The sequence below is a fragment of the Budorcas taxicolor genome, chromosome 23, assembly GCF_023091745.1.
Source record: "Budorcas taxicolor isolate Tak-1 chromosome 23, Takin1.1, whole genome shotgun sequence".
In the NCBI taxonomy this organism is placed as follows: Eukaryota; Metazoa; Chordata; class Mammalia; order Artiodactyla; family Bovidae; genus Budorcas; species Budorcas taxicolor.
The window spans coordinates 33,514,360-33,536,712 of NC_068932.1; the positions used below are offsets into that span (position 1 = coordinate 33,514,360).

The window sequence follows — 22,353 nt, forward strand, 5'->3', positions numbered from 1 at the left end:
AAGTGTTTTTAACTAATAAATAATAACTTTTAAAAATCTTTGAATAGGTAACTTATTCATAGATACAAAAAGAGGTATACAGTCAAAATTCTTCCTCCTTCCTACTATCCTACCCTTGGCTTCTAGAACACAGGTAACCACTTCTGATGCTACTTAATACATAACATGGACTTCCCAGGTGGCACTAGTGGTAAAGAGCCCACCTGGCATTGCAGGAGACGGACAGGTAAGACTCAGTTTGGATCCTTGGATCGGGAAGATCCCCTGGAGGAGGGCGTGGCAACCGACTCCGTACTGCTGCTTGGAGAATCCCATGGACAGAGGAGCCTGGCAGGCTATGGTCCATAGGGTCGCAAAGAGTCGGATATGACTAAAGAGACTTGACAGGCATGCATGTGGTAAATAACATGAGTAATAATAATGACATTTATTTACAGCTTGCTGCTGCTGCTAAGTCGCTTCAGTCGTGTCTGACTCTGTGCGACCCCATAGCTGGCAGCCCATCAGGCTCCCCCGTCCCTGGGATTCTCCAGGCAAGAACACTGGAGTGGGTTGCCATTTCCTTCTCCAATGCATGAAAGTGAAAGTGAAGTCGCTCAGTCGTGTCTGACTCTCAGCAACCCCATAGACTACAGCCTACCAGGCTCCTCCGTCCATGGGATTTTCCAGGCAAGAGTACTGGAGTGGGGTGCCATACATGCCAAACACAGTTCTAAGTGCTTTGTGGGTATTAACTTGTTTACTAGCTTTGGGGCAGAGGCTGTTATTGTTGTTTTGACAAATGAGGAAACTGAAGCACAGAGAGGTTAGGTTAAGTAACTTGCCCACGATTGTTCAGCAATGTGCTGGTGCAGGGTTTCCAACCCAAGCAGTCCAGTCCCAGAATTGGTGGATTTATCCTTTGTATCATCCTGCAGGAGTCTCTTTATGCAAATCCAAGCAAAATACTAATTTTTCCTGACAGGTAGCAAAGTGTTCTCACTGTTCTACTGCTTTGTTTTGCTCTTCACTTAATGCTACTTATTGGAAATCATGCCACAGCAAGACAGAGAGAGCCTCCCCATTCTTTTTTAACAATACTGTTTGATTTGGATTCAAGACCCTCTCTTTTAGAGTCCATCCAGGAAGTAGAGACCGAACTGGATCTTGATACTTGCCCTGCTGGTTATTATAAGAGGGAGTGGCTAATTGAATAAACTTAGGTCTGCCAGCCAGGTCTTTTCAAGGAGACTTGCTATTATTAAGTTTCAAAATTGGAAATGGGAACAGTGGAGGGGGAAAAAAATGGAAGAGAACTTGTCCAAAAGTATTTCCAAACAATGTCAGACACAAAAGAAAGACTTAAGCACAATGATTGTCCCGTGTCCTGCGGAATCAGCGGCTGGGGCTTCCTAACATAAGCCCCTCTCAAGAATCAGTCCCCTTCCTACATGTGAGACTGCTCAATTCATGTCTCTGCTGCAGCCTGGCAGCAGTAACTGGCAGAGTGGGAGAGATGGCACAAGAAGGACAATGGGGTGGAAGGGAGGTAGATAATCCCCAGGAAGAGGGACCCTGAAGCTCCACAACTAGTAGGTGGTAGACTCTAGCCTCTTGGACTCTTTCTTGCAGAATATATCCACAGGCAACAGTCTTTAGTCCACTCGGGTTTTGTGTTTTATTTTTTTGGTTTTTGCTTTTTATTGCTTTCGGCTGGGCTGGGTCTTCACTGCTATATGAAGACTTTCTCTGTGTCGAGTGAGGGCTTCTCTCTAGTTGCAGGGCAAGGGCTTCTCGTTGCACGGCTTCTCTTGCAGCAGAGCACAGGCTCTAGGTGTGTAGGCTCAGTAGTCATGGCGCACGGGCTTAGTTTCTCCGAGGAGGCATGTGAAATCTTCCCCGAGGAGGGATTGACCCGGTGTCCTTTGCATTGGCAGGCGGAGTCTTAACCACTGGACCACCAGGAAAGTCCGGTCCAATTGGTTTCTCCCTGGCTTTTTTCCCCTGGTGACTTCTCGACGATCGTTTCTTCCTCTTACTTGTCTCTTGTTACATAGTCTAATCATCAGGGTTTGCTTCCCCAGACTTAAGCTACAGGTGGAGTTTTCTCAAAGCCTGTGCCTCTTAGCGGAACTTCCCTGGTGCCTCTTGGCAAGATGAACTCGATGGGATTGAGTTGATAATCACTGTTTGATGCACATCTTTGGTAGAGAAAGACCTGGGTTTCAAAATAAGTTTTTTAACCTATTTCGGTTAGGAGGAAAAATGAATACGGACTGACTCAAATCCAGAAGGAGGAAGCAGATCTGAGGTTCATTTTAAACATGAGATTTCCGTTTAGGGGAAGAATGTTGTTGTTCTTGTTCAGTAGCTAAGTCGTGTCTGACTCTTTGTGACCCCATGGACTGCAGCACTCCCTGTCTCTCACTGTCTCCTGGAGTTTGCCCAAGTTCATGTCCATTGAGTCAGTGATGCTATCCAATCATTTCATCCTCTGCTACCCTCTTCTCCTTTTGCCTTCAGTCTTTCCCAGCATCAGGGTCTTTTCCAGTGAGTCAGCTGTTTGCATCAGGTGGCCAGATTATTGGAGCTTCAGCCTCAGCATCGGTCCTTCCAATGAGTATTCAGGGTTATTTCCTTTAGGATTGACTGGTTTGATCTCCTTGCTGTCCAAGGGACTCTCCAAGTCCAAGAGTCTTCTCTGGCACCACAATTGGAAAGCAGCAATTCTTTGGCACTCAGCCTTCTTTTTGGGGAAAGAGTAAGAAAGGGAAGTTGGCCTTACCTCCCATAAGAGATTTAATTGGGACAAGAATCATATTTCATATTCATTTTTAAGGTACTTTTTAGAACCATGGGAAGTATTTTCTTTGAAGTGTACATCTTTACATGCATACTTTTGTGTTCCTATTTTTAAAGCAGTTTATTTTCCAAATTCTGTTCTGAGAGAAACTGAGTCCTTTTCTTTATGTAACTTATAGCTGAGCCTGTTTTTCTTTTTTTTCTCTTTGGCTGTGCTGTGGCTTACAAGATCTCAGTTCTCTGACCAGGGATCAAACCCCTCGCCCTCAGCATGGATCGCACAGAGTCCTAACCACGGGATGGCCAGGGAATCCCCAGAACCTGTTTTTCTTATAAAAGATACTTGCTGGTGTAGTTTTACTTATCACCCCTGAGGTTGGGTTAATGGCAGCCTAAAGATATCACAGGTTGTTTATTATTTGGATATCATTGTACAGATTGCTTGAAAATAATCTATATTTTAGAAAACAAAAGTAAAATTTTATCTCTTAAAGGGCTTAAACTTGACCCCCAGCCTGTGAGACTTAATGCTTCTCTTGTTAGGGTCTTTGTTGTTTAGCCGCTAGGTTGTGTCCAGCTCTTTTGCAAACCCATGGACTGTGGCCATAAGTTAGCTAAAGACCTGTCAGGAGTCAGTGAGCAAATGCAGATTCGAGAATTTTATCAAGATAGTAGCCCGTGAGAAATACTGACAGATGCTAATTATTATTATTACATGTAAAATGGGTGTGATTATACCCCATCCTTCTACCTCAGAGGTGTCAGTTGAAGACCAGAGATTCTGTAAATGTGTGAAATATGGTGTAGATATTTTAACTTGCACAGAGAACACCATCCGTGGAGGTCATTGACACTGTGGCAATAAGGAAACCAGTCCTGCTCCTCCCCAAATGGGGTGTCCTTGACCAGTACAGAAACACTTTTGCTGACACTCATCTTTGAGCTTTTATGGAGGCTTTAGAGTAGGAGAAGACGCCACGGGAAGACCTGCTGTCACCGAAACTCCCCACTGTTTTGTGACAGTCACAGAGGCCCCAGGGAATTCAAGAGAGGAAGCTGATGCTCTATGAAAGCAGAGACTCACCGACCCAGGGCACACGGGATAATGCAGACCTCTGTCTGACCCCACGTCCAGGGCTCTTTTGTACTGCCTCTCTGGGGGAAATCGTTTAGTCACTCAGTCGTGTCCGACTCTTTGCAACCCTATGGACTGCAGCCCACCAGGCTCCTCTGTTCATGGGATTCTCCAGGCAAGAATACTGGAGTGGGTTGCCATTTCCTTCTCCAGGGAATCTTCCCGACCCAAGTATTGAAGCCGTGTCTCCTGCATTGAAGACAGGTTCTTTACCACTGAGCCACCAGGGAACCCTGGGGGAAGTAGGAAGAAGGAAAATTGGCATCACCCCTGTAAACAGAGGAAACAAAGGAGAGGGGGAGTCTTTAGAAGGTAGGAGACCAGACCGAGGACATTTCTCTTTTAGAAATAAAATGATACGACAGAAGAAATTTGACCTTATAAAAGCAGAAGATAAAGTCACGTTGAAGCTGAAAACAGAGATAAGGAATCTGAATGTTGAACTTACACAACTCATCTGTGATGTGGGCCAAAGTAGGAGGGGAAAGGCCACCTCCTTTCAGATTCTGATAAACTCAAGTAACATTGAGTGAAGATTCAGAGTAAAGGACCCTTGGACCAGGGAACAAGCTCAGCTTTCACTTTACTTATCCCAACTTTAAAAAAAAAATTTGTTTTAATATGAACCATTTTTAAAGTCTTTATTGAATTTGCTACAGCATTGCTTCTGTTTTATGTTTTGGGTTTTGGCTGCAAGGCATGTGGGAGCTTAGATCTCTGACCAGGAATCGAAACCTCATCCCCTGCATTAAAGTCTTAACCACTTAACCACCAAAGAAGCTCCTTCTTCCAACTTTTGAACAAAGTTTTGGGAGGGTGTTGGACACATCCCTCTAACAAATACTCAAGGGCATAGGGCTCTGGAACTCTGACATGAAGGAGACCTGGGATGGTCCCACTCTGCTGATACCTAGCTGGGTGACCTTGAACAACTCCCTGCCTCTCTGTGGACCTCAGTTTCCATGTCTGCCAAAGGAGCAAACAAAACCTGATTCATTCATTCATATGACACTTTTTAAATCCTGATTGTCTCAACTAAAACCTTTCTTGCAGTATTTAATAGAAGTGGCAGGAGTGGATATATTTGACTTTTTCCTGAGTGGGAAGCATTCAGCCTTTTAGTTAACTATCAAGTCAGAAAAAACAGGAATTTTGAAACTTGAGAATTGTACTCCGGGAAGCAGATTCACAGAAAGCTCTGAGAACTGCTCTACCTGTTAGAAGTCAAAGGCAAAATTATATACATTTTTGAGACATAGGATCATACATCAAAATTGCATACTGGGGATTTTGGTGGTCCAGTGATGAAGAATTCACCTTGCAATTCAGAGGACACGAGTTCAATCCCTAGTCGAGAAACTAAAGTCCCATATGCCATGGAGCACCTAAACCCTTACCCTACAACTACTGAGTCTGCATGCCTCAACAAAGATTCCACATGCCACAACTAAGACCCAAAGCAGCCAAATAAATAACTGAATTTTTTAAAAAAATGACATGCTGGTATTTCACATGAAGTTCACCAAAGACACGTAGTCCAGGTAAGCACATACAAAGCCAGCAGCAAGTCACCATGACCCCCTGCAGAATCAGGAAAGAATGTTATATACATTGCTAGCATCAGAAGAAAAAAGAAGTATTGATCTCTGCAGCTGAGCAGGCAGCCCCATCCTAGAAGCTGCTGCTGCTGCTGCTAAGTCACTTCAGTCATGTTCGATTCTGTACGACCCCATAGATGGCAGCCCACCAGGCTCCCCTGTCCCTGGGATGCTCCAGGCAAGAACACTGGAGTGGGTTGCCATTTCCTTCTCCAATGCATGAAAGTGAAAAGTCAAAGTGAAGTCGGTTAGTTGTGTCCGACTCTTAGCGACCCCATGGACTGCAGCTTACCAGGCTCCTTTGTCCATGGGATTTTCCAAGCAAGAGTACTGGAGTAAGGTGCCATTGCCTTCTCCGCATCCTAGAAGAGCCCTGGTTAATGTATAATGCAGAGGCTTACTGTACATTAGGGAGGGAGGGGAGGCCCAAACAAACACAGAGAGTTTATGTTTAATTTTTTCTTGCCCTGCCTAAAAATATAAATTTTATTTCATCAAATATGATATTAGCAGTGGGTTTTTCATAGATGCGCTTTGCAGGCTGAGTTAGTTCCATTGTAATCCTAGTCTAATTATCATTTTTCTCATAGCAGGGTGTTCGGTTTAGTTCAGTCACTCAGTCATGTCCAATTCTTTGAGACCCCATGGACTGCATCGAGCCAGGCCTCCCTGTCCATCACTGTCTCCCGGAGCGTGCTCAAACTCATATCCATTGAGTCAGTGATGCCATCCAACCATCTCATCCTCTGTCATCCCCTTCTCCTCCCGACTTCAATCTTTCCAGCATCACGGTCTTTTCCAGTGAGTCAGTTCTTCGCATCAGGTGGCCAAAGTATTGGAGTTTGAGCTTCAGTATCAGTCCTTCCAAGGAACATTCAGGACTGATTTCCTTTCGGATTGACTGATTGGAAGTCTGTCACTGTTTCCATTGTTTCTGCATCTATTTGCCATGAAGTGATGGGACCAGATGCCATGATCTTAGTCTTCTGAAGTTGAGTTTTAAGCCAACTTTTCCACTCTCCTCTTTCACTTTCATTGAGAGGCTCTTTAGTTCTTTGTTTTCTGCCATAAGGGTGGTGTCATCTGCGTATCTGAGGTTATTGATATTTCTCCTGGCAATCTGGATTCCAGCTTGTACTTCATCCAGCCTGGCATTTCTCATGATATACTCTGCATATAAGTTAAATAAGCAGGGTGACAACATACAGCCTTGATGTATTCCTTTCCTGATTTGGAACCAGTCTGTTGTTCCATGCCCAGTTCTAACTTGTTTCTTGACCTGCATAGAGATTTCTTAGGAGGCAGGTAGGGTGGTCTGGTAGTCCCATCTCTTTAAGAGTTTTCCAGTTTGTTGTGATCCAGAGTCAAAGACTTGAGTGCAATCAATAAAGCAGAAGTAGATGTTTTTCTGTAACTCTTTCACTTTTTCGATGATCCAGAGGATGTTGGCAATTTGATCTCTGGTTCCTCTGCCTTTTCTAAATCCAGCTTGAACATCTGGAATTTCACAGTTCACATACTGTTGAACCCTGGCTTGGAGAATTTTGAACATTACTTTGCTAGCGTGTGAGATGAGTGCAATTGTGCAGTAGTTTGAGCTTTCTTTGGCATTGCCTTTCTTTGGGATTGGAATGAAAACTGACCTTTTCCAGTCCTGTGGCCACTGCTGAGTTTTCCAACTTTGCTGGCATATTGAGTGCAGCACTTTCACAGCATCATCTTTTAGGATTTGAAATAGCTCAGCTGGAATTCCATCACCTCCAGCTTTGTTCGTAGTGATGCTTCCTAAGGCCCACTTGACTTCACATTCCAGGATGTCTGGCTCTAGGTGAGTGATCACACCATCGTGATTATCTGGTTCATGAAGATGTTTTTTGTACAGTTCTTCCGTGTATTCTTGCCACCTCACCTTAATGTCTTCTGCTTCTGTTAGGTCCATACCATTTCTGTCCTTTATCGAGCCCATCTTTGCATGAAATGTTCCCTTAGTATCTCTAATTTTCTTAAAGAGATCTCTAGTCTTTCCCATTCTATTGTTTTCCTCTATTTCTTTGCATTGCTCACTGAGGAAGGCTTTCTTATCTCTCCTTGCTGTTCTTTGGAATTCTGCATTCAAATGGGTATATCTTTCCTTTTCTCCTTTGCCTTTCACTTCTCTTCTTTTCTCAGCTATTTGTAAGGCCTCCTCAGACAACCATTTTGCCTTTTTGCATTTCTTTTTCTTGGGGATGGTCTTGATCACTGCCTCCTGTACAGTGTCACAAACTTCCATCCATAGTTCTTCTGGCACTCTATCAGATCTAATCCCCTGAATCTATTTCTCACTTCCACTGTATAATCATAAAGGATTTGATTTAGATCATGCCTGAATGGTCTAGTGGTTTTCCCTACTTTCTTCAATTTAAGTCTGAATTTGGCAATAAGGAGTTCATGATCTGAGCCATAGTCAGCTCCCAGTCTTGTTTTTGCTGACTGTATAGAGCTTCTCCATCTTTGGCTGCAAAGAATATAATCAATCTGATTTCTTTATTGACCCTCTGGTGATGTCCATGTGTAGACTCTTCTCTTGTGTTGTTGGAAGAGGGTGTTTGCTATAACCAGTGTGTTCTCTTGGCAAAACGCTATTAGCTTTTGCCCTGCTTCATTTTGTCCTCCAAGGCCAAATTTGCCTGTTAGTCCAGATGTTTCTTGACTTCCTACTTTTGCATTCCAGTCCCCTGTAATGAAAAGGACATCTTCTTTGGGTGTTAGCCCTAGAAGGTCTTGTAGGTCTTCATAGAACCGTTTAACTTCAGCCTCTTCAGCATTAGTGGTTGGGGCATAGGCTTGGATTACCATGATATTGAATGGTTTGCCTTAGAAAGGAACAGAGATCATTCTGTCATTTTTGAGATTGCATCCAAGGACTGCATTTTGTACTCTTTTGTTGATTATAGAGCTAGTCCATTTCTTCTAAGGGATTCTTACCTCCATCATAGTTTGGCCTCAGGTCAAACAATGGGGAGGGAACACAGCCCCACCCATCAACAGAAAATTGGATTGAAGATTTACTGAGCATGGCCCTGCCCATCAGAATAAGACCCAGTTTCCCCCTCAGTCAGTCTCTCCCATTAGGAAGCTTCCATAAGCCTCTTATCCTTCTCCATCAGAGGACAGACAGAATGAAAACCACAATCACAGAAAACTAATCAACTGATCACATGGACCACAGCCTTGTCTAACTCAGTGAAACTATGAGCCATGCCATGTAGGGCCACCCAAGATAGACAGGTCATGGTGGAGAGTTCTGACAAAACATGGGCCACTGGAGAAGGGAATGGCAAACCACTTCAGTATTCTTGCCTTGAGAACTCCATGAACAGTATGAAAAGGCAAAAAGATAAGACACTGAAAGATGAACTCCCCAGGTTGGCAGGTGCCCGATATGCTACTTGAGATCAGTGGAGAAATAACTCCAGAATGAAGAGACAGAGCCAAAGCGAAAACAACACCCAGTTGTGGATGTGACTGGTGAAGGAAGTAAAGAGCAATATTGCATAGGAACCTAGAATGTCCGATGCTGTAAAGAGCAATATTGCATAGGAACCTAGAAGGTTCAGGATACGAATCAAGGTCAATTGGAAGTGGTCAAACAGGAGATGGCAAGAGTGAACACTGACATTTTAAGAATCAGCGAACTAAAATGGACTGGAGTGAGTGAATTTAACTCAGCAGGGTATTGGGTTTTGTCAAATGCTTTTTTGCACCAGCTGAGTTTATCACATAGGTTTTGTCCTTTATTCTGTTAATATGATGGGTTATATAGATTGATTTTTGGATGTTAAGTTGACCTTGTGTTCATGGGATCAATCATACTTGGTCATGGTGTATAATCTTATTTATAGATTGCAGAATTGGCTTCTAAGATTTCATCAAGGATTTTTCCATCTATATTCATGAAGGATATTGATCTGTAGCTTACAGCAAAATATTTATTGAGCAACTTACAAGCCAGGCATTGTTCTAGGTATTGGGGATTCTGCAATTTTTTAGAAGAGATTTTATTTTCAGAATATATATATATATATATATGATAAATATGTGTGTATGTATATATATATGATGAAATATATATTTTCTCTCATGGAATTTACATTCAGGTGGGTGACTAGCAAGGCAGCTTCCCACTCAATCTGATGTTTTTTCCCTCTACTCTCTCAACAATGTCCCAGGTTCCAGCTTCAGTGCCTTTGTGGCTGACTCTTAGAAAACTGGATGGTCAGTGTCTGGAGACTGGAAGGGGCCTACTTTCCGTTTTAAGTTACTATTCCTTTTCCCCCCTTTAATGGAAATGTTAATTGAATGATAACACCCATATCGAGAAGTGCACGCACGTATGCACCCTTTTGTGTCTAGGCTCTTGCACTCAGTATTATCTGTTCGAGATGCATCAACATGGCTCTGTGTTGTCATAGTTCATTCATCTCATCATTGCAGGCATGTCTTTTAATGCACTCTATTCATCACATCACAGATCATGTATTTTTTCTTTTTACAAATTGAAGGCTGGTGACAAACCCTATGTTGTCAGATGACGGTTAGGATTTTTTAGCAGGTTTTTAAATTATGTATTAATTTATTTGGCGGTGCCAAGCGTTAGTTGCAGCGTGTGGGATCTTTAGTCTTCACTGTGGCGTGCAGGATCTTCTGTTGTGGTATGTGGCATCTACTTCCCTGACCAGGGATCAGACCCAGGCCCCCAGCATTTGGGAGAGTCTTAGCCATTAGACCACCAGAGAAGTCAGCACTAAAGTACTTTTTAATAAAGGTACATCTACGTTTTTTTTGTTTTGTTTTGTTTTTTTAAGAAATAATGCTGTTGCACACAGTAGACTACAGTACAGTGTAAACATAACTTTTATATACACTGGGAAACCAAAAAAAAAATCATCTGGCTCACTTTATTGTAATATTTGCTTGATTGCAGTGGTCTGAACCCACATCTCCATGTCTGTAGTGTTGCACTATATGAATATTCCACAGTTAATCCATTCCACTGTAAATGGACATTTGGATTACTCCCTGTTGGGGGCTGTTACTAAATAGTAACACTGTGCACGTGCGTGGCTCTGTCCTTAGATAAACATCTGCTCTCCTTTGGGCTGGATACCCAGGAGGGGAATGGGTCTCTCAAAGGATATGTTTAAGTTCAGTTTTAGTAGATTCTGCCAGTTTCCACAGAGGGATGTACAAAGTGGGCTCCCCCAGCAACGAATAGTAACTCCAGGTGCTGAACGCCCTGTAGTACTCTAACGTATAGTCACCAACACCCTGGAACACTTGTAAGGAGCGTACTGGTATCGCATTATGATTGCAGTTGGCATTTCTGTAGCATCTAATGAAATTAAGCAGGAGATCCTACTCATTTTAAATATGACAGCTAAACAGAACAATCTGTCCACCCCAGGGCTTTTTTTTTTTTTTCCAACAGACATTGCAGCTTTCTTAGGCATCCCTTTTATGCTAGTAGTAAAATCAAGAGGTCATTACTGTCTTGACATCTTCGACAGCCCCTGACTGGCTTTATATTTCCCCAGTAAGAAGAAGAAAAATGACTCAGGGAAATCAGTCAACATCCCCCGGGACCGAGTGCCTATGTATCAGTATAACATGAATTTTGAGAAGGTGGGCAAATGCATCATCATAAACAACAAGAACTTCGACAGAAGAACAGGTGGGTGCTGGGGGCATGGGCTCAGCTCTTCTGTTCCCTTCCAGTTCCTTCAGCTTCGTTCAGACTGGTATCAGACATTCGTCAGAAGACCGCTGTGTCTATCTGCTATGGTAGACAGCTCCTCCGCAGGTGGTGTCACATGTCCAGGAGAGAGGGCTGAGGGGAAACTGGGAACTTTCAGTTTGAGATTCCCATCATGTGGATTAGCAGATGTGGGACTTGGACCAAAGGACTCAGAGGATGAAGGTGGGGGCGGGCTGTTTGGCGTTGGCCGAGCCAGGTGATGGGGCTTGCCAGGTGGTGCTAGTGGTAAAGAATCTGCCTGCCAGTGCAGGAGCCACAGGAGATGCAGGTTTGATCCCTGGGTGGGGAAGATCCCCTGGAGGAGGAAATGGCAATCCACCCCAGTATTCTTGCCTGGAGAGTCCCCATGCACAGAGGAGCCTGGTGGACTGCAGACCATGGGGTAGCAAAGAGTCAGACATGACTGAGCATGGGTGCAAGCCACGTGAAGGGGCTTACCTTTCGGTGGCGGGGTGGGGGGGCTTCCCCTTCTGTGCATGTGGCGCCCATCGGTGAACTCGGCGCTCGATTCCCACAGGAATGGGTGTCCGCAACGGCACAGACAAAGACGCAGAGGCTCTTTTCAAGTGCTTCCGGAGCCTGGGTTTCGATGTGGCTGTCTATAACGACTGCTCTTGTGCCAAGATGCAAGATCTGCTGAAAAAAGGTACACTCCTGCCTCTCCTCCTTCAGTCATCTTCCTGCGCCCCAGTGGAGCCGGGCCCCACCTGGTCTGAGAAGCTGCCTTCACATGACGGGGGGAGGGATCTCAGCATGGGAGGCCTTTCCTTCCTCCAGGTGACTGCATACCTGTCTCCACGACACCTGTCTCTCTTGGTAAACTTAGATTTCCCTCTCAAAGGAGGAAAGCAGCTTGCCTCACAGCAATAGGTTCTGTAGCTACAGAACAGTCTCAATTTCAAAAGGCTAATAAAGTAGCAAATCTTACCTTTCTGTCCAGAACAGAGTTTAAGTATAAATTTTCACTGGTGGCAGATAGAGAATAATCATCCCCATACACTTCAGAACTACCTTACTTCTTACACAACATGTTCACAGATTTGTTTCTTTAGATCTTTAATGGAACCCCTGCCGTGTTGGCCAACAACATCATCACGCCCATTTCATAAATGTAGGGACAGAGCTTTAGAGAGAGAATAAGGGTCATACTGAAGGCAGTTAGGAGGAGCAGAACCAAAACCCAAGCATTAACTAGTTCCAGAACAATTACGTTTTCTATTACCCCACACCCATCTAGTGGAAGCTACCTATGGTATTCTCACATTTAGGGCAAATAATTGAAAGTAACACCCTCCCAACCTGTTAGACAGTGACCCATGGGCAGAGGGTAGACAGTTTCAACCACTGCTGCTTTTCTTAGATGTGCAGCTAAACAAGAAAAAGATCCCTCCCCCCACCTTATAACACTCTCTCTTAAGTACCCGTCTCTTACATTTTTAAAAACCAGGCATCTTTTCCTTACTTCTTCAAACAAGGATCTTAAGAGCCAACCTTCTGTACCCTAGTAGGTCACATGAAAGAGCGGACTGGAAGTCAAGAGTACACGTTTGGGGTCTAGTCCAAGTTTGAGCAGTCCAAGGGTGAGCAAGGCAGGGTGTCTGTGCCCTCCTGGTTTTTTGCTTTCCTGAAATGTGGATCATGATACTACAGCAAGTCCTGCTTCTTGGGGTTGCAGTTAGCATTAGCTGAGGGAAAGCTTGTGAGCATGATTTGAGAAGGGTAATGCCCTATACAGATGTAAGGACTTGTCCCAATGGTAGTTTCTGTTCTTATGAAAAGTGAGTTATACTGGGACTTCCCTGGAGGTCAGGTGGCTAAGACTGCATGTTCCCAATGCAGGGGGCCCAGGTTCGATCCCTGGTCAGGGAATTATTTCCCACATGCCACAACTAAGACTTCTTATGCCACAACTAAAAAGTTCCCACATTCCACAAGGAAGATTGAAGCTCCACATGCTGCTACTAGGATTCCACACAGCCAAATAAGTAAATAAAAATAAATATTTTTTAAAAAGCAGATTATACCACCTAAGCCCAGGTCATGTCAGGATCACAGAATTCTCATTTATTGTCCTATCAAAATAGCAACGTGATGATTTTTCTTGACAGGGCAAAGTTCTAGGACATCTCTGAGATGCCATTTTTTATCAGTGAAATAAAAATAAGTGAGGCCTACTTCAAGGGGCTCTTGTAGCGATTAAGTAAGGTAACTTGGGCAAAGTACCTAGATCACTGCTGCAGTAGGTGTTCAGGAAATTCTTTTACTACTATTATTTTTTTGGCCACATCACAGCTTGTGGAATTTTAGCTCCCCAACCAGGAATCAAATCCAGGCCCTCAGCAGTGAGAGCATGGAGTCCTAACCACCTGACTGCCAGGGAATTAAGAAATTCTAAATCTTACTCTTCTCTCATCACTGATGAAGAGAAGAAGAAAGGTTATAGTACATAGTTCTAGGTAGCTAGTTAGTTAGAACCTTGGAATCTTAGATGAGATCAAGCTAAGCCAACTTCCTGGGGCTTCCCAGGTGGCGCTAGTGGTAAAGAACCCGCCTGCCAATGCAGGAGAGAGGCAAGAGATCCACTTTTGATCCTGGTCGGGAAGATCCCCTGGAGGAGGGCGTGGCAACCCACTCCAGTATTCTTGCCTGAAGAATCCCGTGGACAGAGGAACCTGGTGGGCTACAGTTCATGGGATCTCAAAGAGTGGGACACGGCTGAGCAACTAACACTTTCTTTCTTTCTTTTCTTTTCAGTAAAAGTAATATATTCACCTTGTTTGGCAACCACCACCACCCACCTCCAGAGGAACTCTTTTCATCTTGCACAACTGAAACTCCGTCCCCATTAAACCCTAAGGCCCCATTTCCCATCCCCTCAACCCCTGGTAACCACCATCCTGCTTTCTGCCTTGGTGAACCTGATTACCCTAGGAACCTCATATACATGAAATCATAGAGCATCTTTGCTTTAGTCAGTGTCTTGTTTCGCTTAACGTGTTTTGTTTTCTTTAACAAATACGTGCTTGATACTCATGTGGTCTGCTTTGCAAATATCAACCCATTTAATGGGTAGTTCCATTTTACAGACAAGAAAACCAAGACACAAAATGGTTAAGCAGCTTGCCCAGTGTCACAGACCTAACCAAGGCCCCAGCCTTTAGCAGCCCAATATGCTGTCCCAGGAGCTGCCTGAAGCCTGCTTGCCTATGGGATTCTCTTCCACGTGAGGCAGCCTCGTTCTGGTTTCAGACTCAGTGGGAATTCTAGAATTCTCCCTCTAACCTCTCCTCAGTGTCATACAGGGGAGCTCCTCCACCCTCTGCCTGTCCCTCTTCATCAGTGGCAGCTGCCAGACTGGAAGGGAATAGTACCTCTGAGGTCCCACACCCAGGAGTCATATTTTAACTTTTCAATGTTTCGATGGCTTGCAGCTTCTGAAGAAGACCACAGAAATTCAGCCTGCTTCGCCTGCATCTTATTAAGCCATGGAGAAGAAAATTTAATTTATGGAACAGATGGCAAGACAGCAATAAAGGACTTGACAGCCCATTTTAGGGGGGATCGATGCAAAACCCTGTTAGAGAAGCCCAAACTCTTCTTCATTCAGGTAATCCCTTTTCAGAGTCTATAGAGAGACTTCCCTGGTAGTCCAGTGGCTAAGACTCTGCACTCCCAATGCCAGGGGCCCAGGTTCAATCCCTGGTCAGGGAACTGGATCCCACATGTCATAACTAAGTGCAACTAAGCTGCAACTAAGACCCAGCACAGACAAATAAATTAATTTTCTTTAAGTATGAAAATAATTTTAAAAAATGAAGTCAATAGAAATGAAAAAAGATTTCAGAGTGACTTGGCTTGTATCATTTTTTACAAATCTACATGCTGTTTCCATTGGGGTATGCAAATTTAGGTTGTATTTTTCTACCTCTAATGCTTGGCATCTATATTTGCATTGGATCACAAATTATCTGAGTTTAAGACATTATAGTCTTTTTATTTGCTCTGCTTGCTAATTCAACACATCTTCAGATTATCCTGGACATCGTTGTGTTGTTGGTACATGCCAAGCACAGTTCTGGGACTGCAGTGGGATACAGCTGTGAGTAACACACGTGTTCCTATTCTCAGCTTCATGCAGCCATCTCTGCTTTGATTTTAGGCTTGCCGGGGGACAGATCTCGATGACGGGATCCAGGCTGACTCAGGACCTATCAATGACACTGATGCTAATCCCCGATATAAGATCCCAGTTGAAGCCGACTTTCTCTTTGCCTATTCCACAGTTCCAGGTATCAAGTCCCTTGGCTGCTAACCACACTGTGCATCCCACCTTCGAAATGGAGACTTGGAGCTGTGTTAGTTTCCTATTGCTGCAGTGATAAATTGCAGCAAACATGGTGGCTGAACACACACAAATGTGTTATCTTATAGTCCCGCAGGTCAGAATTCCAGAATGGACAGCAGTTCCTTCTAGAGACTGTAGGGGGCGCAAATCCACAGCCTTACTTTCAGCAGTTTAGAACTGCCTGCATTCCTTGGCCTGTGGCCCCCTTCCTCCAGCTTCAAAGCTGGCAGCCTCATACCTCACCCTCCTTCCATCCTTACGTTGTTCTTTCTGACCCTCTTGTAAGGGCTCCTGTGGTTAGATTAGTCCCGTCTGGATAATCCCAGGATAATTTCTCCATCTTGTTTCCTTGACCTCAGCCCCATCTGTGAAGCGCTCTAGGGCAGCAGTTCCCACCTTTTTGGCACCAGGGACATGATTCATGGAAAATAGGTTTTCCATGGACCAGGGTGGGGGTGGATGGTTTCCAGATGATTCAAGTGCATTTCATGTATTGTGCACTTAATTTCTATTATTATTACATCAGCTCCACCTCAGGTCATCAGGCATTAGATCCTGAGGACCCCTGCTTTATGGCGTGAGCATTTCTGAGGGCCACTGTTCTGCTTACCATGGTGACATAGTCCCTTTTCTCTCCAAAAGAAAGCTGAATTCTCTCATTTATGATTATTATTATTATTGGTAATTATAAGAACAAGCATGTCTATGGTACCTATTTACTGAGTGTTTTTCGTGTCTTTTACCCTGAAATAATTGTGTAGTAGTTAGGAAAGTTGTTACTTCTGTCCTAATTTTACAGATAGAAAAAAAAATTGAACTTGAGTAAGTTTAAGTGACCTGCCCAAGGTCATACAGAGATTTTCATACATTATAGAGTTATATAGCTCAGACCAGGATTCCTTTAAACAAGCCTGTAAACAAGCACCAGAAATGCCAGCAGCAAGCAAGCCTCCCTCTTGTTTGGGTTTGCCTGAGCAAGTTCAGTGAACTCCATTGTTTGGGGTAAAAACCATCACTCAGACTTCTCCCAGCTATGATAGTAGTTTGTCAAATGCTTGATATAGAAGTATTGGTTACAGTAAGTTGGCTGTTGTGTTTGGAAAACCAGCTCTGGCAAGATGTACAGATGGGATTTTGTGAGAATGAAAACTTCCCAGTTTTAAGAATCCTGTAAAAAAGAAATTTGGTTCCTGCCCTTGAGAGGAAGGCAGAGTCATAGGAGCATATAGTTGTGTAATCCAACCTGTCAGTCGAGTTGGAGGGGCCCTAAGCCAGGTCTGGCAGAACTGAAGGAAGAAGGGTGAACTCTAAGGGTGAGTTCTAGGGAGAGAGAGGCTTCCGAAGAAAGAACTTCTATAACCAAGTCTTTAAAAATCAAATAACAGGAGGAAGGTTGAAGTGGCTTATCAGACAGAGTGCCAGGGGCAGGTGGCTCAGTGCATTGGTAAAACTCAAGAGCTGGACCACAGGGTGTGTGAGTCTTTTCAGGCAGCTCTAACGTAAGTCCACAGGCTCGGGAGCAGAAGTTCATTTTTCACAGTTCTGGAGGTTGAGATCAAGGTGCCAGGCATTGTAGCTTCTGAAGAGAGCTGCTACCCTAGCTTGTAGACCACTGCCTCTTCACTGACGTGGCCCAGGGAGGGGAGAGGCCGTAGCCCAGGGTATGACTGGGCATGTTGTTGTTCATTAGCCAAGTTGTGTCCAACTGTTCACGACCCCACGGACTGCAGGACTGGGCGTGAACAAGGTTCAAACCTAGACAGGGAAATGGGGACCCGGTTGTGGTAGGCCCTGCAGGATGTGCTAAGCAGCCTAAATTTCACCCTCATATAGAAGGAACTGTTTTAGGTGAGAGAGGGATGTCAACTTAAAAAATATTCACAACCTAAAACTTGAGAGTTATGTTTTATTACATGGAAATTTTTAGGACTTAAGCCTGGGAGATAGCATCTCAAGTAATCTTGGGAGAACTCCAAGGAGACAAGGGAAGGAGCCAGGTTATATAGAAGTTTTGCAACGAAAGGGTGGGTAGTTTGAACATCAAAAGGCTATTGTTAATGAAAGAAAACCAGATAACCCAAATTAATGTAATGCCTCTCTATGTATGGGAAGTTGCAAGAGTCTGAACTGCCTGAAATCACTGCTTTCATATGCATCAGCTACTGGGGCCAGTATCCTGTGTGTTTCACAACCCGAGCTCCCTTGAGGCTCACCATTGGGAGTGGCCGCAGTCTGATGGCTGCTAGATCACAGGTATTCTTCTCCTTCCTGAGTTCCTTTGGGCTCACCAGCTCACATTGGAGAGCTGCAGTCACTGATGACTGTGACATCCTCGTTTACTGAGCAGGAAATATTCCATTTCTCGGGGACAACATGAGATTTGTGTTTTAGAATGATTCCCTGTAGTACAGAGTTTGGAGGACACATATCCAGTATGGGTAAGTGGGGACTGCTGTCATTTCAGGAGAGCACATGTGAAGGCCCCAGTCACAGACAGCTCCTTCTGGGTAGTGAGCAAAGCAGCAGCCAGGTCAGCTGACTTCATCTCCTTTCTCTTCTCCCATTGAAGGCTATTATTCATGGAGGAACCCAGGGAGTGGCTCCTGGTTTGTGCAGGCCCTCTGCTCCATCCTGAATGAGCATGGGAAGAGCCTGGAAATCTTGCAGATCCTCACCCGGGTGAATGACAGGGTGGCCAGGCACTTTGAATCCCAGTCTGATGACCCACGCTTCCACGAGAAGAAGCAGATTCCATGTGTGGTCTCCATGCTCACCAAGGAACTCTACTTCTGAAGATAATTCATTCCAGGGGTGCATTCCAGCTGAGAAGCTACGGATCATTTGTTGATGAATCAGAAATTTTTTTTGTAATGCTCTTAAAAGATCCAGAAATTCTAAAAGATTTTAATTTCAGGAAAATTGTTGATTCAATGGGAAAGAAACTCTCTGGTGCTGTCTTATGGTCTCTGACTTTTCAGAGACTTTTTTTTTACATTGTTATCCATTTGATGACTTTTTCTCTTAAGATTCATTTTGTTTGTCTTTCTCCTTGTTGTTGCACTTAGTACATACAACAAAAATGACCTCTGCAGATGACTTTTGACTGTGTCCACCATGACTGGTGGTGACTTTGGTAGACTGTCAGAGTCATATTCGTACCTGGCAAAGAGAGTCCTTGACAAAAAACAGCCAAAGGGATATTCATTCACCTGTATTGCAGAAAGTGGAATATCGAATGCGGTTTGAGTGAATTTTTCATTGACTTAGGGAAGATTCTTGTGCAAAAATTCCCAGATATGTTAAGAGAGGGGAAAAAAATGAAATGATTCTAGTATGTAGCAGTCAGGATCCAGTCAAGAAAACGGAAACCATTCTAGGTATTTCAGTAGAGGGAATTTAATGGAGGAAATTGACATACGTAGATGATGAAAGATAAGATAAATGAAAGGAAGCTGTAACCCAGGTGGCACTAGTGATGAAGAACCCGCCTGCCAATGCAGGAGATGTAAGAGACTCGGGTTCAATCCCTGGGTCAAGAAGATCCCCCTAGAGGAGGGCATGGCAACCCACTCCAGTATTCTTGCCTGGAGAATCCCATGGACAGAGGAGCCTGGTGGGCTACAGTCCATAGCGTCACAGAGTCGGACACGACAGAGATGACTTAACGTGCACGTGCGTTGTCACATAGGGTTATGAGGAGGTGTGGCTCCTTAAGTCCAGAAACTGGGTTCCTGCACAGGAGCTGGAACCATGGTGGGGCTGCCTGGGGGGAGCTGGACCACCCGGGAGTTGTAGGAAATGAAGCAATGGCAGGGACAAAGCCACTGCCCGAGATGAAGCAACAGCAGATGAGTCAGACCTGGAAAAATTCCTGATTTTTTCCGCCTCTCCTCCTGCCCTGTAGTCTTCCTTCAACACCTTACCCTTCCAGCTCTACCTGGAAGCCATCTGGCAACCGTCCTTGGGAGTGTGATTTCCTGCAATACAGAGCCTAGCCAGGCATAGTGAGGCAGAGAAGGAACAAGAAATGGTTACAGGCCTGGCTCACAATGTGAACAGAAGGAATTCTTTTCCCTGTGTTCAGCGATTCCTCCATTCAGTCATTTATTCAGTGAGTTGTCAGACAATCTGTGTATTACCTGCTATGTGCAAAATCATCTGTTTTAGCTTAATAATCTACCTGGAACTTTTTAGGTTATCTCAAGCCTTAGTCTGAGTAAACTTTTGTTACCTCTAATTCTCTAAATGGAGAAAAGTTTATGGTGAAAATGTTTGCCCTGTGTTTTCAAGGTGGTATTCTCTTTTGAATTCTTGATAAATTACTGTTTAATTTTGCCTAGTAACTTGTTAATAAGTGTTTATATTTATTGATTAAAATGTGGTTGTTTAATTCCTAATCTGCTCAGTTTGCTTTCCTTTTGAAATGTTTTTTTTTTAATGGCAGTTGGAAAATGAGAAAACAGGATAAGAACTGACCCTATGACTTGACCTCAACACAAAATGTAATTCATGATTTCTTTTGAAGCTAGGACACTAATAAGACAACAAGTAAATAATCACTTAGGAAGCTGAAAATTTTCGCATAAACAGCCAATGAACCTGTAAAGCTATTTGTGATGGACTGGCATTTATTAATCTGGCAACAAAATCAGATCGTGTAAAAGTATCTTCTTTCAATGAAAGAACTAATTTAAGGCCAGTTTCTTAGACCTGTCCCTGGTTTCCTGCCATCTAAAATATACCAAATGTTCAAAACATAAGTGGTGATCATGAATCAAGAAAATCAACAACCATCTACCCCACTGTTCTCAGAATTCACTGCCTGTTCTTTGGGAAATAGGCCATCCTGTTAAAGTTCCCTATCTTAGAATATGCCCAAGTGCATTGTAATTTGAAGTAAAAATCATAGCACTCTAGTTATTTGCCTTGTAATATTCATTAAATAGGCAGATGTGATCAGCATTAATGTCAGCATTAATTTTTTTTTTAGTTCTCTGAGCAATCATAGGTATTAAGTTTATAAATTATGAATATTACCTCATGCTCCTTAGTCCCAAGATATAAATCACTGTTAGAAAATAGCCTTTGTCTTGGAGTACATCATGGGGCAGATGCTCTCATTTACCAAGATCAGAAATCCTATCCCAAGTTGTTTATGTATTCATACCCATCTCCATTCTTAAACTTTTTGATCTCTTTATAATCTGAAATTCTGATGAAAAAGTACTCTAAAGGAGAACTCAATCCTGGTAAATATACATTCCTGGTTATTGTTACTTAGAGTCCAAGCTTCCTCCTTGCAAAAATACCAAGCAGCGCGCTGACGTCTATGAGGAAGATGCTTCCCTTGGCATCATGGGCTCAAGTCTGGGTTTCTATTTGCTTTTTCTCAAAATGCCACTGGCCTATTTTAAGTACCAGCTTTAGGCTCTGCCCTGAGCTTTTTCCTCTGAGCAAACTTCCATAAACCATCATAAGCTGATTATATTTGTAAATTGCCCAAAATAGGTCTCTCTACTAGGATGCAGTGTATTCAGCATGGTTTAAGACCTCAAGGAAACCAAGAAAGAAGATAATGTTCACTGAAAGGACATGGACACTGGTTGACAAATCCTTTCTCTTGTCCAGCCTTGCAGTGCATCACCCGAAATCTTTGGTCTAGATACTCTGGGCACCAAGGATTGCCTCTTGACTTCCTAGGAGCACACCCTTCTGTCTGGCTTTCCATCTGGCAGGTTCTTTTCCATCAGATGTCTGGAGAGGTGAGAAGCTGTGGTGGTCACCAATTTAAAGCAGCAGCAATACATCTGTGTCTTTAGGCAGGGACACAAAGAACAGTAGCCCCAGGTAGCACGCATTTCTGAAGGAAAGTTATCCTTCAGAGTTCTGCAAAGAACTTCAGATTTCTTTGCAAAAATGTGCAAGGTCAGAAGGTTCTTTTACACTGTTTTGCCTTATAAATGTTTTTGCCTTGTAAATACGATGTCTGTGCCCCACAACATCCACATCCCCTGGGGGCTTGTCAGAAATGCAGAATCCCGGGCCCTGCCCCAGACATGTTCAACGAGAACCTGCATTTTAACCAGAGCCCCAGGGGTCCACATGCATGTGACAGTTTGAGAAACTCAGTTTTGACGGCAAGGACCACTTGTTTACACCTTCCCCTGTGCACTGAAGCTGGAGTTTCATAATATTTTTCTGTCTTTTGGTCACTAAGTCGTGTCCAACTCTTTGTGACCCCATGGACTGCAGCACACCAGGCTACTCTGTCCTCCACTGTCTCCCAGAGTTTGCTCATATTCACGTCCATTGAGTCGGTGATGCTATATAACCACCTCATCCTCGGCTGCTTGCTTCTCCTTTTGCCTTCAGTCTTTCGCAGCATCAGGGAATTTTCCAATGAGTTGGCTCTTTGCATCAGGTGGCCAAAGTATTGGAACTTCAGCTTCAGCATCAGTCTTTCCAGTGAACATTAAGGGTTGATTTCAGGGAATGGCTGCTCTCTCCAGTATTCTGGCCTGGAGAACTCCATGGGGTCACAAAGAGTCAGACATGACTGAGCCACGTCCACTTTGATGTTCCCTTTAGCGTTGACTGATTTGATCTCCTTCCTATCCAAGGGACTCTCAAGAGTCTTCTCCAGCAGCACAATTTGAAAGCATCAATTCTGCAGCGCTCTGCCTTCTTCATAGTCCAG

At 43.8% G+C, this 22,353-nt stretch overlaps 1 protein-coding gene and 1 non-coding gene across 8 annotated transcripts in view; both read left to right on the forward strand.

Annotated features, from left to right (window-relative positions):
* The window catches only part of CASP7 (caspase 7), a 51,013-nt gene extending 30,969 nt beyond the window's left edge, over positions 1 to 20,044 (forward strand). For all 7 annotated transcript variants that reach the window (XM_052660743.1, XM_052660737.1, XM_052660739.1 and 4 more), the window contains 5 exons: positions 11,091 to 11,227; positions 11,829 to 11,957; positions 14,743 to 14,918; positions 15,471 to 15,600; positions 18,226 to 20,044. In XM_052660743.1, the coding sequence (XP_052516703.1) occupies positions 11,091 to 11,227; positions 11,829 to 11,957; positions 14,743 to 14,918; positions 15,471 to 15,600; positions 18,226 to 18,449 (796 nt within the window). In that variant the 3' untranslated portion in view covers positions 18,450 to 20,044. The remainder of the gene's footprint in view (positions 1 to 11,090; positions 11,228 to 11,828; positions 11,958 to 14,742; positions 14,919 to 15,470; positions 15,601 to 18,225) is intronic.
* Positions 14,950 to 15,022, forward strand: TRNAG-CCC (transfer RNA glycine (anticodon CCC)). The gene has a single exon. It is a non-coding gene; the product is annotated as a tRNA-Gly (tRNA).
* Positions 20,045 to 22,353: the final 2,309 nt, after the last annotated feature.